This window comes from Aulonocara sp. 'chitande type north' Nkhata Bay, linkage group LG7 (assembly GCF_057382095.1).
Source record: "Aulonocara sp. 'chitande type north' Nkhata Bay isolate Kocher_YH1m ecotype deep benthic linkage group LG7, A_spYH_male_GT1.1, whole genome shotgun sequence".
Taxonomy (NCBI): Eukaryota; Metazoa; Chordata; class Actinopteri; order Cichliformes; family Cichlidae; genus Aulonocara; species Aulonocara sp. 'chitande type north' Nkhata Bay.
This window is the reverse complement of record NC_141350.1, coordinates 44,362,078-44,376,505: the sequence shown is the minus strand read 5'-3', so window position 1 is coordinate 44,376,505 and position 14,428 is coordinate 44,362,078. Positions and strand designations below refer to the sequence as shown.

The 14,428-nt window shown below is 39.5% G+C and overlaps 1 protein-coding gene across 1 annotated transcript; it reads right to left on the bottom strand.

The window, feature by feature from the left end:
• Nucleotides 1–4,047: 4,047 nt before the first annotated feature.
• anxa4 (annexin A4) lies at nt 4,048–14,394 on the bottom strand. Its single transcript, XM_086300623.1, has 13 exons — nt 14,250–14,394; nt 13,160–13,209; nt 12,415–12,502; nt 11,612–11,706; nt 9,319–9,432; nt 8,768–8,858; nt 7,870–7,949; nt 7,034–7,090; nt 6,841–6,934; nt 6,546–6,641; nt 6,123–6,181; nt 4,484–4,606; nt 4,048–4,259 (listed from the first exon to the last, which is right to left on the bottom strand). Exons 2-13 carry the CDS (start codon nt 13,166–13,168, stop codon nt 4,203–4,205), a joined length of 963 nt encoding a protein of 320 aa, XP_086156749.1. The 5' UTR covers nt 13,169–13,209; nt 14,250–14,394; the 3' UTR covers nt 4,048–4,202.
• Nucleotides 14,395–14,428: the final 34 nt, after the last annotated feature.

Here is a 14,428-nt window from a genome sequence, read left to right as displayed (position 1 = left end):
TTGCTTGTGTAAATTGGGAGCTAAATTACGCTGCAAGCATTTGCATCTCGCCTGCTCCTCCGGCATTTGCTTTAATTTACACAACATGTTTGTGTATGCGAACACATTTGCGTAATGTGTTTTTCCCTCATGAAGCAAGCAAATGTTTCAAGTAAAAGAGCACAAAGTTGGTCAGACTAAGTATATGTGCTCAGGATTTTCACCGAGGAATGGTAATATCCATCCATCCATCCATCTTCATCCGCTTTGTCCGGGGCCGGGTCGCGGGGGCAGCAGCCTAAGCAAAGAGGCCCAGACCTCCCTCTCCCCAGCCACCTCCTCCAGCTTATCCGGGGGAATACCAAGGCGTTCCCAGGCCAGCCGAGAGATATAATCTCTCCAGCGTGTCCTGGGTCTGCCCCGGGGCCTCCTCCCGGTGGGACATGCCTGGAACACCTCACCCAGGAGGCGCCCAGGGGGCATCCTTGTCAGATGCCCGAACCACCTCAGCTGGCTCCTTTCGATGGTAATAAATTACTTTAATCCCACTAGATGAGAATGAAGTAATGGATCAATACTGAGCAGGAAAGCAATGAATAATGATCATGTTATGGAGCAAATTTCAGATCACATAATACCCTCTATTTTTGCTTAATGAATTTCTGTGAAATTCATTAATGGGCCCATTTGCTCAGCTTTCATGTCACTGAAAATATTTAAATCTGTATTTCTTTAAAGGTAATTAAGGTGTCCCTTTGAAGTAAAGCAAAAATGAGGGATGAATATCTGTTTAGCTTTATAAATAATAAATAAAAACCTAAACAAATAGCTTCAGATTTCAGCTGTGAACCTTAACTTTGAAAGTCAAAAAAATTCAGCTGACCCCAGCTTCTGCTGGTCATCAGAATCAGAATCAGAATACTTTATTCATCCCGAGGGAAATTATAATACTATACATAATAATAAGTAGTTCTCAGATCCACTGATATCTGGGCTGGTGCTCAAACAGAAACACAGAACTGGCTTTGCACTGGCACACTGCTGGAAAGAGGTATTTAGTGTCATTTCTTTGTCCCAGCAGGTGGCCATGTGTGAAAATCTTGTAAAAAAAATGCAGCTGCACATCAGCACCAAGCAACATATAACATATTTCCTGCATAATTTTGCCCTGCCATTTTTGAAGTACAATTTTGTTAGAAGCAGAAGAAGGTGGGTAATGTGGCCTTCGGGAAACTAAGCCAAATTAAAAGTTAAACAGAAATAGATTATATATGTAAAAAATATATTAACAACACTCTCTCTATTGTATACACCCACCATTAGGCGGCTCAGGTGTTTGACCCTCACTCTGCAGCCCATTAGTGACCTGTGGCTGATGTGAGTTTCTGCAGTCACTTCTGTTTTATCTTTGTACAACAATGATGCTGTAAGCACTTGGTGAGGGTCAGTACATTTTTGCTTGGCTATTTTGAAAGGCCATGAAAAAAATAATGGAAAGGATTTCCATGTTATTAAATTGCTTTATTTTAGCATTAGGCAATTCTGTTATTTCAACTTCACTTATTTGAGTTGGACCAACGTAATTAATGACTAATCAACTTGATTTAATTGAGTTAATCCAACCCACGCAAATTACGTTAGTATAACAAAGTATTTAATGCTAATATAAAGTCATTTATTATATTTTGTTTGGTAAAACATTATAACACGACTAGCAAATAAGGCGCAAGTACCCTGTACTTATGTGCATTTTGCAGGCCACAGATCAGGTTTTCTGGAATGCGAGCCATATTATAGAGTCACATGCAAGACCCTCAAAACAATGAAACAATTACACTGTAAGTACCCTGTACTTCTGTGCATTTTCCGAGCAACTAGTCAGGTTTTTTCAGGAAACAATGAAACAAGTACACTGCAAAAACCTGACTTGTTGCCTCAGTTAATCATCAGTTAATTGGATTGTGGGAGGAAGGCTGAGGACCCAGAGAGAACAACACAGAAAAGGCCCCAGGCAGTTAGTAGATTTGAAATCAGGACCTTCTTGCTGTGAGGTAACAGGGCTAACCACCGTGCCACTGAACTGTCATGCCACAGCAGGAATCAAGGAGAACATTATGCATATTTGTTTACTCATCCACTTCTTTCATTCAGCATGTTGTTGACTGCAGTGGCATGTTGGTAGTTTAAGCTCATGTACATGTAAGTCAAGTCCTCTTTAAACCAGTGCTGTCTTTTACTTCCTGCATGTGTACTGAATGAGGCTTGAATCACAAACAAAGCAAATCTAAAGCTGAATGTAAAGAAAAAAAGAAAAAAAAAAGTTGTGGTTTGTGATGCCAATTCACCTTAAGAAACACACATATACATTCATTTTCCCAGTCTTGCATAAGTTACTGTGAACTTGAAACACTTTTCTATATTTCCACCTTTTACGGTAACATGACAGCCACATTGGTCCTGAAGCCAAAGCAGCATACCTTTTTACTTGTTGGCAAATCCATATTGTTGATAATGATCTTCTGTCTCAGCTTACCGCCCACTTATGTCAGCAGAGGGCTGAGTGCACAGTATGCATTACATACGGTTTGCTGGAGGTTTTCTTGCTTTGCTGCTATTTCTCTTGTGCTGTCTGGTACATCTGCAGTGCTGTGTTCATTCACCTTACACAGGACTATTTAAGGATAATTCTTAATGTGTTGAAGTAAATATAAAGAAATGACCTCCGTGTGTGACCTTGCTATCGGTGCATTCCTCGAGATATAAAATGTCGTCGCTTGTGTTTGCTGTATCGACTTATTGTCACCTTGTCTAGTTGTTTTTTGCTGTAGTAACATATGTCCTGTCGAGTCATTCTTTCTAAGAGGTCTTTTATAATGTTTACCTTGATTAGCTCATATATTACAGTACACAGTGAAATACCAAATCCTCTTTCTGTCTTGTGAATAGAATTTACCAAAGGTGCTTGTAAAAAGGATTAAACTGAACGCAATAAAACAAAATGATTTCTTTGAAAGCTTTTGCATCACAATATATATAACAATGCGATAAGACAGAAAATGACATTACAAATTTAAAATGTTTTAAAGAATTTACACACCTGTAATAAGACCGAGATCAATAAAGGGGCACAAACTCGATAACTGCACGATACCTATGCAGGGCTAAACAACACAGCAGCCTTTTGGGGCCTCTAAAACTTCAAGACAGCCTTGAAAACGCCTTGTTTTTTCCTTCTTACCGGTAAATGGTTTCAAGCTATAAAAACAGGCCAGATAAAATAGCAAGGAGCCCACTTATACGGTTGAACATGCCACCAGATTGTCCAGGGAGCAAACAAACATTACAGAAAATATGGATGTCAGGATGTCATGGATCTGGAGACCAGTGCATTCTCGTTTTGTACACTGATCACTCACTAGGACCGCCATAAAGCATACTCTGCTTTTTCATCCATTTTGCATTAGAAGTGACCAAAATGTAAGAAAATGAACGTCTTGCTTCACTGAAGAAGAACTGAAACTAGTGACTGAGACCATGAGGTCATAAATGAAGTAAGCAATGGGGCATTTTTCAGGCATTTTTCTTTTTGCAGCTGAGAATGGAAGTTTAAAGAGGCCTCTTCATTGGCTTGACTTTTATGGGCCCACAGCTCCTATTTGGAGTTGTTTTGGTTCCACCTAGTGTTCACCTTGACCACTGCACACTACAGCATTACCTGGGCCTATTGTTCAGACACTGAGCTGTAAGTTTATACTTTATGTGACATTCCCGATAACCTGATTAGAGCATGTACTGCCTCCCAAATCAAGATAGCATCTTGTTAAGTAATTGAATCAAATGATAAAGGGCTGACTTAGCAAATGAGGAACTGCTACCAATTAAACAAATGGACTTCATTGACTAGATGGTAATGAAAATGCTGCACTGTAAAAACAGCTAGATGCCAACAACATCCATCTTTGTGTTGCTTTTATGTGGAAAGCATATAAATTTCACCCTCTATAATGCAATTAATAAATCCTTAACACAGCATCAACAACAAGGAAAAGAAAAAACAGAAATCTCTGCACAGGTCACTGATCTTTGGTTTAATTGTTTTTAGAAAGCGTCAAATAAGGCACAGTGAAATGTAAAAAGCACAGATGAACAAACTGTAATAAAAAAAAGCCAATCTTGTAGATTCCAGAGTAAACGCATGGCTGAATGTTGGAGTGAGATTTTCTTTACTCGCCTCCACAGAGCTCGAGCAGGATTTTGCGGTAGTCACCAGATGTGTCTCCCTACGGGGGGGTGGGGGGTAAAAAGGAAAAAATTAGAACATATTTTTACAACTTCAAGGCTTCTGAACCCCCCCAAAATTATCTTAAATATTGTCTTGCAACATTTCAAAACAACATAAGGACATTACATAAAGTCAGAAGTGCATATATTACACCCCAGCTGATGTATTGCAAAGCTTTTGCTGATGAAAGGGCGTTACCGTCTCCTTTCTTCGGTGCCTCACCTTGATGAAGGAGTGTAGAGTTTTTCCATACATCTTCAGGAACTGTGCTTTAATGTCCAACATGTCAATCTCAGCCCTGGCTACCATTATCCGGATAAGGACACTGTCTGTAGTGCCCAGGCCCTGGAAAGAGAGAAACAAAAACTGTATTTGTACTGCACTGGACTCTGCCGCAGACTATAACAGCCTCGGACTGATTTCTTTTTGGCCTAATTCATAATATATTATGGCATACAGTGCTGTGCAAAAATCTTGAGCCACTTTTATTTTTATATCTACCTACAAGAAGCCTGACTTCCTTGTACAAAGTAGTTTTGAGCAATCATTATTCAGGCTCTCTGAAGGTCTTTCAGATTTTTTCCTTTGGACAATGGTTGATTTTTCCACTCATTTCCACTTTCACAGGGATGTTTTTTGTTTGCTTGTTTGTTCAAACCATTTAACACTAAATTATGAATTATAGAAGCATAAAAAAAATCTTCTAAGGGAAGCTTAGCAAAGAACCAAGTTTAAATTGTTGTCTTTAGGCATTTTGTGACAGGCTACAGTAACAGCCTGTCACAAAAAATGTTTTGTTCCAAAAACACAATTTGCTCCTTTTCTTTTATTTGAACCTACAAAAAAAAAAAAATAATAATAGTAATGTCAAAAATAACAACGTTTGACAGGCGTGAAATTGTATTTTTGGACCAACAAGGTGCTATTAGCTGAAACCTGGGCAAATCTCAGCATGCCGTGCAGCGTGTCCTTAAAAATTTGGAAGAAACTGTGAGAACAAAAGAAAAAGCGGCAGGCTTAAGAAACCATCTACATCAGATCAACAGTATCTGAAAGTCATGTCCTTAAGAAATTAAAAAAAAAAAAATCCAACAAAGACCTGATGCAAGGCTGGCTGCATCTCAGGAAGTAGAGGGTGTCGTCTACCAACTGAGTGGTCGGTGGTTTGATGCATGTCTGTATGGCTAAATATTTTTGGGAAAGATATTGAACTCCAAGTTTCCCCTGATGCATTCTTTAGAGTGTGTGAATGTTAGACAAGTGCTGTTTGAAGAAGGAAAAACATAGGTACATAGGTAAACAAAAGTGTTTTATATACCATAGTGGGCCATGTGCCACAGGACCTGAAAGATACATCCCGCCCTTCAGCTGATCAATCTATTGTCTGCCATACCCTCATCAGAAATGAGCTCAATAGCTGTCAAGAAGCCATTAATGGTGAGGTCCAACTTCAACATTAATGAAGCAGAGAACAGGAAAAAAGACAGCCAACATCCAGAGTTGAACTATACTTGCAGACTTTTTAAAGAAATTACAAGAAAAACTGTCTGAGAGAGTTCAGGCTGTGTTGAAGCATAAAGGTTGTCATACCAAATATTGAATTTGCAGGCTCATTATAATTGCACAAGCTCTGTTTTTGCCTTATATGCTGTATTTCCATGTATGTTTGAACACATTTGAATAAATCTCTGAATCCATTTCCCATTTTCCTAGCAAAATATACAGAAATGAGGGGTGACAGGAGGCTTTTGCATACAGTAGCACTTAATGGAAGTAATTCTTTATATTTGTGGTTGTTTTATGATAGAACTGGAAGTGGAAGAAAGAAAAGTAGCTATGTATTACTGCATGAAATATTTACCTTCATTGATTTGTATAATCGCTCAGCAAAAAAAGCCGGCTTGTTCCTGATGCATTTCACTGCAAAGTAGAAAACAAATCACTGCACATGAGATGCAAATCGTAGTGTATGATGCAGAAAAACAATTTATTCTACTTGGTTAATATATTAAAAAAATATTGTGAACAGCAGCATTTATTTGATCTCTTGTGACTGAAGAGTAGGCCTTAAGTCGACCTGCAATTCCTCATTTTGTGCATTTTTAAATATTTAGTGTCAACTGATCAGTGTATTTTTGTGTTTCTGCAATAAACTTTATACAGACCACCTGGTAAATCAGCAGCAAATATTGTAAGCTTGCTTATTTATTTATTTTCTGTGCTAATTTGAACCCACGTGTATCTTAGACTTCATCTGAAGGATCACGTAACTGAAAAGACACACCTATAGCCAGAAAGACGTCTTCCAGGCAGCCAGACATCTCCCTCTTGATGCTCTCCTCAATGTCTCTCCCAGAAATCTTCTGATACTCCTGAAACACTGGAGTGGGACATAACGTGATTCATAAGGAAGTTGCCAATAGTGACCTGATGACTCACTAATTAAAAGATTATGTGATTTAACAAGTGATTTTGGTCATAAATTTGATATAATCATTAACTGAAATTCCTTTGGTGGCCAATTTAAGGAAGTAAGGCAATGCAAAGTATTTTCACATGACACCAAGCACTTATAGTACCTCGCAGCAGATGGTTTCGGTTCCTCACACAAAGCACTGTGAGGAATTTAACCTCATCTGTGCCCCATCGAGCCTCACCAGCCTCATAGATTTCCTATAATCACAGACATAAAATTGTTTATCAACCAGTCTCTACGCCTGTGTAACAGGCGAGTTAAATACACCATTTTTCCCTTATGACCTGAACCTTTACCTTGGCATCTTGAATAGCCTGGGCCTCGTCCACATTGGTGCTTTCATCCCGTCCAGCCTGCAAAACAGGAGATGCGTCAGCTCAAGAGAACGTGCGTACAAGATTAAGCAACAGAAAAAAGTAATATTAACTGGTTATTTTATTATGCAGAAGTGGCTCATTCTTCCTCTTCCCTGAAGAATAGATATTCGATAAAGGTCCAACTGACATTTTACAAGTACGGCTGAACCTGCTAGTAAATACCAGGAGGTTAATACTTCATACTTATAATCTACACAGCTTGACTTTGTTCCATTTGACAATGGTAGTATTTGCGATGCTGCATGCAAATATCACACTAAAGTCCAAAATGTTTGGGTTTCCTTACTTTTTTGATTGCTAAGATGCTAAAGGTTCTAAATTTTAAAACAAGCCGAATTTATTTTTCTGTTGTTTATTTTCTATGAATTTTAACTTAAAGCTGTCAAACAGTGTCCGTTCTTTGGATTAACACAGTTTAATAAAAATGCAAAATAGATAAATATTCACTTATGTCAGCTTTGTAAATGATCAGACGTCTGATTAAAGCTTTGTAAACAAACTGGAATAGAACAGCGGTTTGCTGGATGAGGATTTAGGGCACTTACATCAGAAAATGTTCAACAAATGACTTTTTTTTTGTTTTGTTTTTTTGTAACACGGTTTGGAGATACAGTGAAGTTCAGATAAGCATTAGAAATATTAGAAACTTCAGTTGGTCTGGACGGTATAATTGCTTGTCTACTTTTGCGTCTCTGGCCAGTGTTTCGCACACTGAATAACACTATAAAAAAGGTTGTGGGTCAAAGTTTGCTCACCGTGAGTAAAGAGACCAAAACCCTTTGAAACATTCCAGATGTATCCCCAGTTACAGCATCTTCCAGTTTCTTCTCATATTCTGCCATTAATAAAAAAAAGACATAAAATCATGTGACATTGTACTCTTTTAGTTTTTATTTTAAAATTACACTTACCACTAAACATGCAGTTCACTAAATGTACATTAGGCTCTGTTGGTTGTTAGTACTCGTAGGAAAGATGCTGTTAAGTTGCTACTTGCTCAACTAGTTCAGTCAGTCATTAAATGTGTCAAACTACCGTCAGCACTAATAACAGCTTCTCATGTAAATATTAGCCATACAGTAGATCAAGACTGAGCACTCTGGAGGATTCTTGTCGATGGCTTATACCGCAGGAGGCGTGTTAGACATAAGTAATATAGTAGATTCTCAGATTTCTACATTATGAACAACAGCTCGTGGGAAGAATAATATTTACTGCAGGCTTAAAAGGGAGCCATAATCCAGATTTCTATGAGATTCAAACAAAACAAAAATAAAAAACAGATTCGGAAGCCAAATATTGACATTCACGTTCAGTTAATATTCATTCTTTTTAATCTAAAATTTCCAACTGTTATGCTCTATAGAAAAACACAACAAAGCAGACAAATCACTCAAGGCAAGGTTACTGAAAACCACTTTATAAATACTTTCCAGCTACTCTCATTTCACCCACAGAGGAACAATTCAGCAACAATAAACCGCCACACAGAGAGCAGCAGTGGCTTTTATGAATAATTTACAGCATCCAGTGTTTTCTAATAAAGGAGGTCATTGCAACTCCTAACAAAACACAGAGTTTTGTTGGTGCTACATAATATCATATATCATTGGTACCAGCTGGTAGGGAGACCTGACGAGGTGACACTGTTACCTTTCTTGTAGACGTCGTTGATGACTTTTACTTCCTCGTTTGACCTTGAGGCGAGGATATCGATGAGACAAGCCTCTTCGGTTCCAGCCCCCTGTAATAAATCAGTATTCCGTAAGCTGCACATTGGGAATTAAAGGAAAAGGCTGGCGGTATTCAATATATTTGTTATTGTCACATAATACCACTTCCTGAGGTTGCCAGTCCCAAGCAAATTTCTTCAATATTTTCCCCAAATCACTTCACACTGTTATAAACAGTGCAACTGTTTAAGTATACATGTATATAAGTTGAGCTACGGATTAATACATATTTGTAAAACAGCAGAGGGCTGATACTGTGTGCAGGATTAGCTCAAAATAAACTACAGTATGTAAATAACAGCAACCGAGGTGTGTCATTCAAAGACTGTGAACATAAATGATAATTTGTGTGACATAAAAATAACAGACTTGGCATACACAGATAATACATGTTGACCTTGGGGACAATAGGAAAATATACAGGCGCATTACTAAAAGACTAGCAGCTCTATCAAAAACCTCTTCAATCACCTTCATTGCATTTCTCAGCTCGTAGGCATCGTATACAGGCGCCAGCATCAGCAGACCCAGGACAACACTCCTGAAGTTCCCACTCAGCTCTGAGGACAGATCATCAGCCAGGTCCTGAAGGGGGATGGAAACAGATGAATGTTCTTATTGTTTTAAAGTTAGTCCTGCATTTATTACTTCTAGCCTGGACTACTGTAATTCAGTATTGTCATGATGTCCTAAAAACCCTCTGAAAAGCCTTCAAATGATTGAAAATGCTGCAGCAAGAATACTGACAGTCTACAAAGAGAGCACATTTCTCCCATATTGGCTCCTTGTCATTGGCTCCCTGTTAAATCCAGAATCAACTTTAAAATCCTTCTCCTCACATACAATGTGTTGAATAATTAGAGTCTAGCTTATGTACTGTATCATCCCGATAGAGCGCTTCACTCTCAGGATATTTAAAGTAAACCGGGAGGCAGAGCTTTAAGCTTTCAGGTCTTGCTTCTGTGGAACCAGCTTCCAGTTTGGATGCAGGTCTCTACAGCGTCTCTACTTTTAAGATTAGGTTAAAAACCTCCTTTTTGATAAAGCATGTAGTTATGTTGGAACAGGTGAATCTAATCCTTCCTTAGTTATCCTGCAATAGGACTAGGCTGCTGGACAGCTTTACACACCTCTTTTCACTCTCTGTTTAATCATTAGGTATTATTGATATGGGGGCAGGGATAGCTCAGTAGGTAAAGTGGTCGCCCCATGATCGGAAGGTCGGCGGTTCGAATCCACTTAACGGCTACCCTGAGGTACCCCTGAGCAAGGTACCGTCCCTACACACTGCTCCCCGGGCGCCTGCTTAGTGGGCTGCCCACTGCTTCACTGAGTGAATGGGTCAAATGCAGAGAAAAACAAGTAATTTCCCCATGGGGATCAATAAAGTATCCATTATTATTATTAATCTCTTGCCCTCCACAGTGTGTTTTTGTCTTTTTGTCCCTCCCCTCACCCCAAACCGGTCATGGCAGATGGCTGCCCCTCCCTAAACCTGGTTCTGCCCGAGGTTTCTTCCTGTTAAAAGGGAGTTTTCCCTTCCCACTGTTGCCAAGTGGTTGCTCATAGGGGGTCGCCTAATTGCTCAGGTTTTCTCCATATTATTATAGGGGCTTTGACTATGGAAGTAGAATATAAATCACCTTGAGATGACTGTTGTTGTGATTTGTCGTGATATAAAAAAACTCAAGTTGAATATTTGGGGTGGCTGTAGCTCGGGTGGCAGAGCAGGTCAGCCACTAATCAGAAGGTCGGTGGTTCGATCCCAGGCTGCATCCTGGCTGCATGCCAAATATCCTTGGGCAAGATACTAACCCTATGTTTGCCTACTGGTGGTGGTCAGAGGGCCCGGTGGCGCCTGTATCCGGCAGCCTCACCTCTGTCAGCGCAGAGGGCAGGGCAGCTGTGGCTACAATGTAGCTTGCTATCGCCAGTGTGTGAATGGGTGAATGTGTAAATGTAGTGTATGGACTAGAAAAGCGCTATACAAATGCAGGCCATTTAAGTGAATTTATTAGGCTGTGTCAGTGTAACAAACACAGACTCTCTACAACATTCACTTGAGTGAAATGGATTTATGTTGACCATGACTTCACTCATTCCAACAGCATTTGGGTCTCCGCTAGAGGGTGTGGTTCTTGGAAAGAGTTTTGGTGAAAAGAGGAGCTCGTTCCACTCAGCCCCACCCCCTCCCCGTGTGGGTGTCCGCGTGTGCAACATGACTCACTTTTCCTGACTGCAACAACTCTGCTCACTCTGCTGTTCCCATAGCTCCCCTCAGTGAACTTTCAGTTGCTTTTAATGACTTTGTACCAGATGTGCAGTGTGTACAGTGTGCAGGGAGATAAATATTATCTTAATATGTCAATACAATAAAGATCTCAAGCTTCCCGTTTTGTTAATATATTGAGCCCCATAATCAGGAAACAACCGAAGTGACAGTGGGTAACACACCTACGTGGGTTCAGTCTGTGTTTTTTATTGACTCAGACCTTCCTCTTCTAGAAAACTCACAAGCCCCTCTCCGTATTAGCCTTTATTTGCAAGTGTTATTCATTTCTGCTTTGCAGTTAAAGGTTAACTTGCACCTTATCACTTTACCCCACCTAAAATAAGGACAGTGAGAGTACACAGCGGAGTAAGAGGCAACACATCTGCTGTTATTGCCAACAGCATTCATCAAACTCATTTATATATTATTACTGTATTTAAGATGCAAAGGCACATCTTCAGTTATGAATGGACTACTTTTGCTGCATCTCACCTTCCCCACTGTTTGTTTGTAGGCAATTTTGATGCGCTGCCTCTGGGCAATAGTACGGTGGGCCAGGATCTCAGTGATAGCTGCCTCATTAGTGCCTGAAAGAAATTTCATAGACTCAGGTTATGTAATCTTAAATGCTGTCAATCTTGAAATAAAAGGACCATATTTATTTCTTTTGCTGGAAATGCATTTAAAAGCATAGGTTTGGTCATTTTATGTAGGCCGTAGAGTCGGGCGACACTGCTGCAGGCCTGGAGATTATCCTAACACAAGGTTGTTTGTTCCCATGGCCATAGAAACCATCTGTTTCCAATGGAGCTCAAACAAGAGTCAGGAGAAGATTATTAGAGTATCAAACCCGAACAGCTTGAACATTCCTCTCCATGAATTTGCTGAATTTGTTAACACTACCAAATGCTGAATGTTAGAGGGGATCTACATAGCACCTACACAGTATCTCCCTGCTTGGCTTTAAAACAGCATAATCCATGACAAAGCTAGTCTACTACTACAACCTGCATGATAAGCAAGACTCATTTCCTTCCTTATCAGGAGTGAAAATGTTGCAAAACACAAAGGTTAAAGATTAGTCACTGTCAGAGTAAAAGATTACCAATCAAATGGACTATAAAGGAAACACTATGATACCCCATGACTGCGTGAGCACTGCGCAATGTTGAAATTCGTTTTCAAACTTTCCTTCAGAAGAAGGGCGAGACCAAGGAGAATTTATTTTCTCCATAGAGGGCTAAGGATATCTTTAGCTGATGGTCAGTGGGTGACAATGGTGTTGGATCACTCACCAGCTCCTTTCATGGATTCTCTAAGCTTCTGGGCATCTGCGTCGGGATTAAAATTAGCAGCTTCAGTCACGGTTCCACGGTTTCCGATCTGATTACAAATGACAAAAATACAATTATTAATCTATTAAACAGAAATTAAATAAGTAAACACAAAGCTTAAAGTACAACTCAATCATTTTTCCCCATTCATGCCATTTTTAAATAATCTCACTATGTACACGTGAAGGGTTTGACATCAATTTGTTTGAACTAGTTTAACACATCTGTGTAAGAGCCAATTTTAAAGCCAGTATCCATTTCTCAGAAGCTTATCTGCCTATCGCAAATTTTATCTTTTTCAATAAGTAGAAAAATAAAGATATGCAGATGAGCATTTGTAAACATTTTACAGAATTAATTAAAAATATATGTGTAATAAAGTATGTCTGATTATTGATCATTTATGCTAAAGTCAAAGGCATATGTGCTACAATGCATAATTATTCTTCTATTCATGAGTGTTAGATTATTTTACAGTTTTAAAAAGCAGGATTGAATTGTAAGGGCTCTATAATCTTGTTTAGGGGACTTGCATTGAACATAAAAACAAAAAAATTAAGCAAAACAAAACTATTTAATAAACTACCTTTATCACGGGTTGCTGAACCTTTAACTTGTCTTTAATTTGAATGCTGTGTCGAAAGTGCAGTGACTCCCTACCGGTGATGCAAATTCACACATGAACGTGCAGCTGAGAGAGACTTACTGCTGCCATTGTAGGAAGAGTGTAGATTTTCAAACTGGAAGTCCTGAAAGCTACAAAAGAACAGATTTTAAAAATGCACAATGAGTACTTTATTACGTTGCAGGGGCAGGAAGATGTTACAGGTTTGAATGTGGCCTTCGTTAACCTTTGATCAATATTGTATACAGGTCATCATCTCACAGAGGGTTTCCACCACACGACGTTTCGTCACAGGTTCTCATGTGTCCTACATCTGTGGTGGTTTCCCGGGAGCTTATCTCATTAAACGTGTTTGTTTGGATACACCTGTAATTACTTCACTGAGAGGAAACCTAGTACACTCCCACCTGGTTTTATCCCTGTGGAGATCAACTTACCCTGTTCACTTCCATCCACTTATGATCCGGCACATTAAATGTTTTTACCATAAATTATACATAACATGACTAATCTCCCAGTATTTGTCTGTGGAGATATTTGATATTCAAACACGGGAGCCTAAACTCTGCACTTAGGGTTAGGGCCACACCTTAGCGGTGTGTAATGTAAATATGAGGCATGCGATTCTTGCTGTTGCCAAAGCGCAATAGTGCAACCTAATGTAGAAATCCTCATTTGCGTGAACAAACCAATGCCTTGCTTTTCAGGGTAAACTCTTGCACTTGATCGTGCATGGAGGGGAAAAGTTCTAACAACTGCTGGATTATAGTTTTCCTGTTAGTAAACCTGTTTGGGCTGCTCACGCTCATTCTGATTCTCCGAAAGCGAGCAAGCGAATTGTCAGTGAATTCACATACAAGGATAAACTAAAAGCTGAAGCTCAAAAACGAAATCGACTCATAGTGCCAAAGACATTCTTGAAACTGAAACTTATTGATCGATGCCTTATAGATCTATGGTTCAGACGTGGTTAGATACGAAATATAAAGAGTACATCGCGTCGATTAAAAAGTCAGGAAACAGAAGACTTTACAGTTAACTTGTCTTAAACTCAGTGGGCACACCCTACAGACAGATAGACAGAGGAGCTCCCGCCTAATCTCCACGCTGACAAAGTCACACCGCAAAACAGCGTAAATAAATGACTGACCGGTGCTAAAGTATAGCTTACCTGTCCCGGAGACAAAACTACTGAGCCTGAAGTCAGACACGAAGGTAGATCGTCACAGTACAGCGAACTCTACAGCTTATAACTACCAGCTGTTTTTCTTGCGCCTCCCACGGACGTCAGTTTTTTGCAGGGTCGTTCGCGTTTTGAGGTGCGTTCGCGGAATGTCGGCCAAGGCATTG

What these genes read in the sequence shown, in the direction of transcription:
- anxa4 (XM_086300623.1), bottom strand. An exon ending in AGCTGAGAAATGCAATGAAG is followed by an intron (nt 8,859 to 9,318) that starts GTGATTGAAGAG and finishes GATTTATTACAG; the next exon opens with GGGGCTGGAACCGAAGAGGC. An exon ending in CTCTACACTCCTTCATCAAG is followed by an intron (nt 4,260 to 4,483) that starts GTGAGGCACCGA and finishes ACCCCCCCGTAG; the next exon opens with GGAGACACATCTGGTGACTA.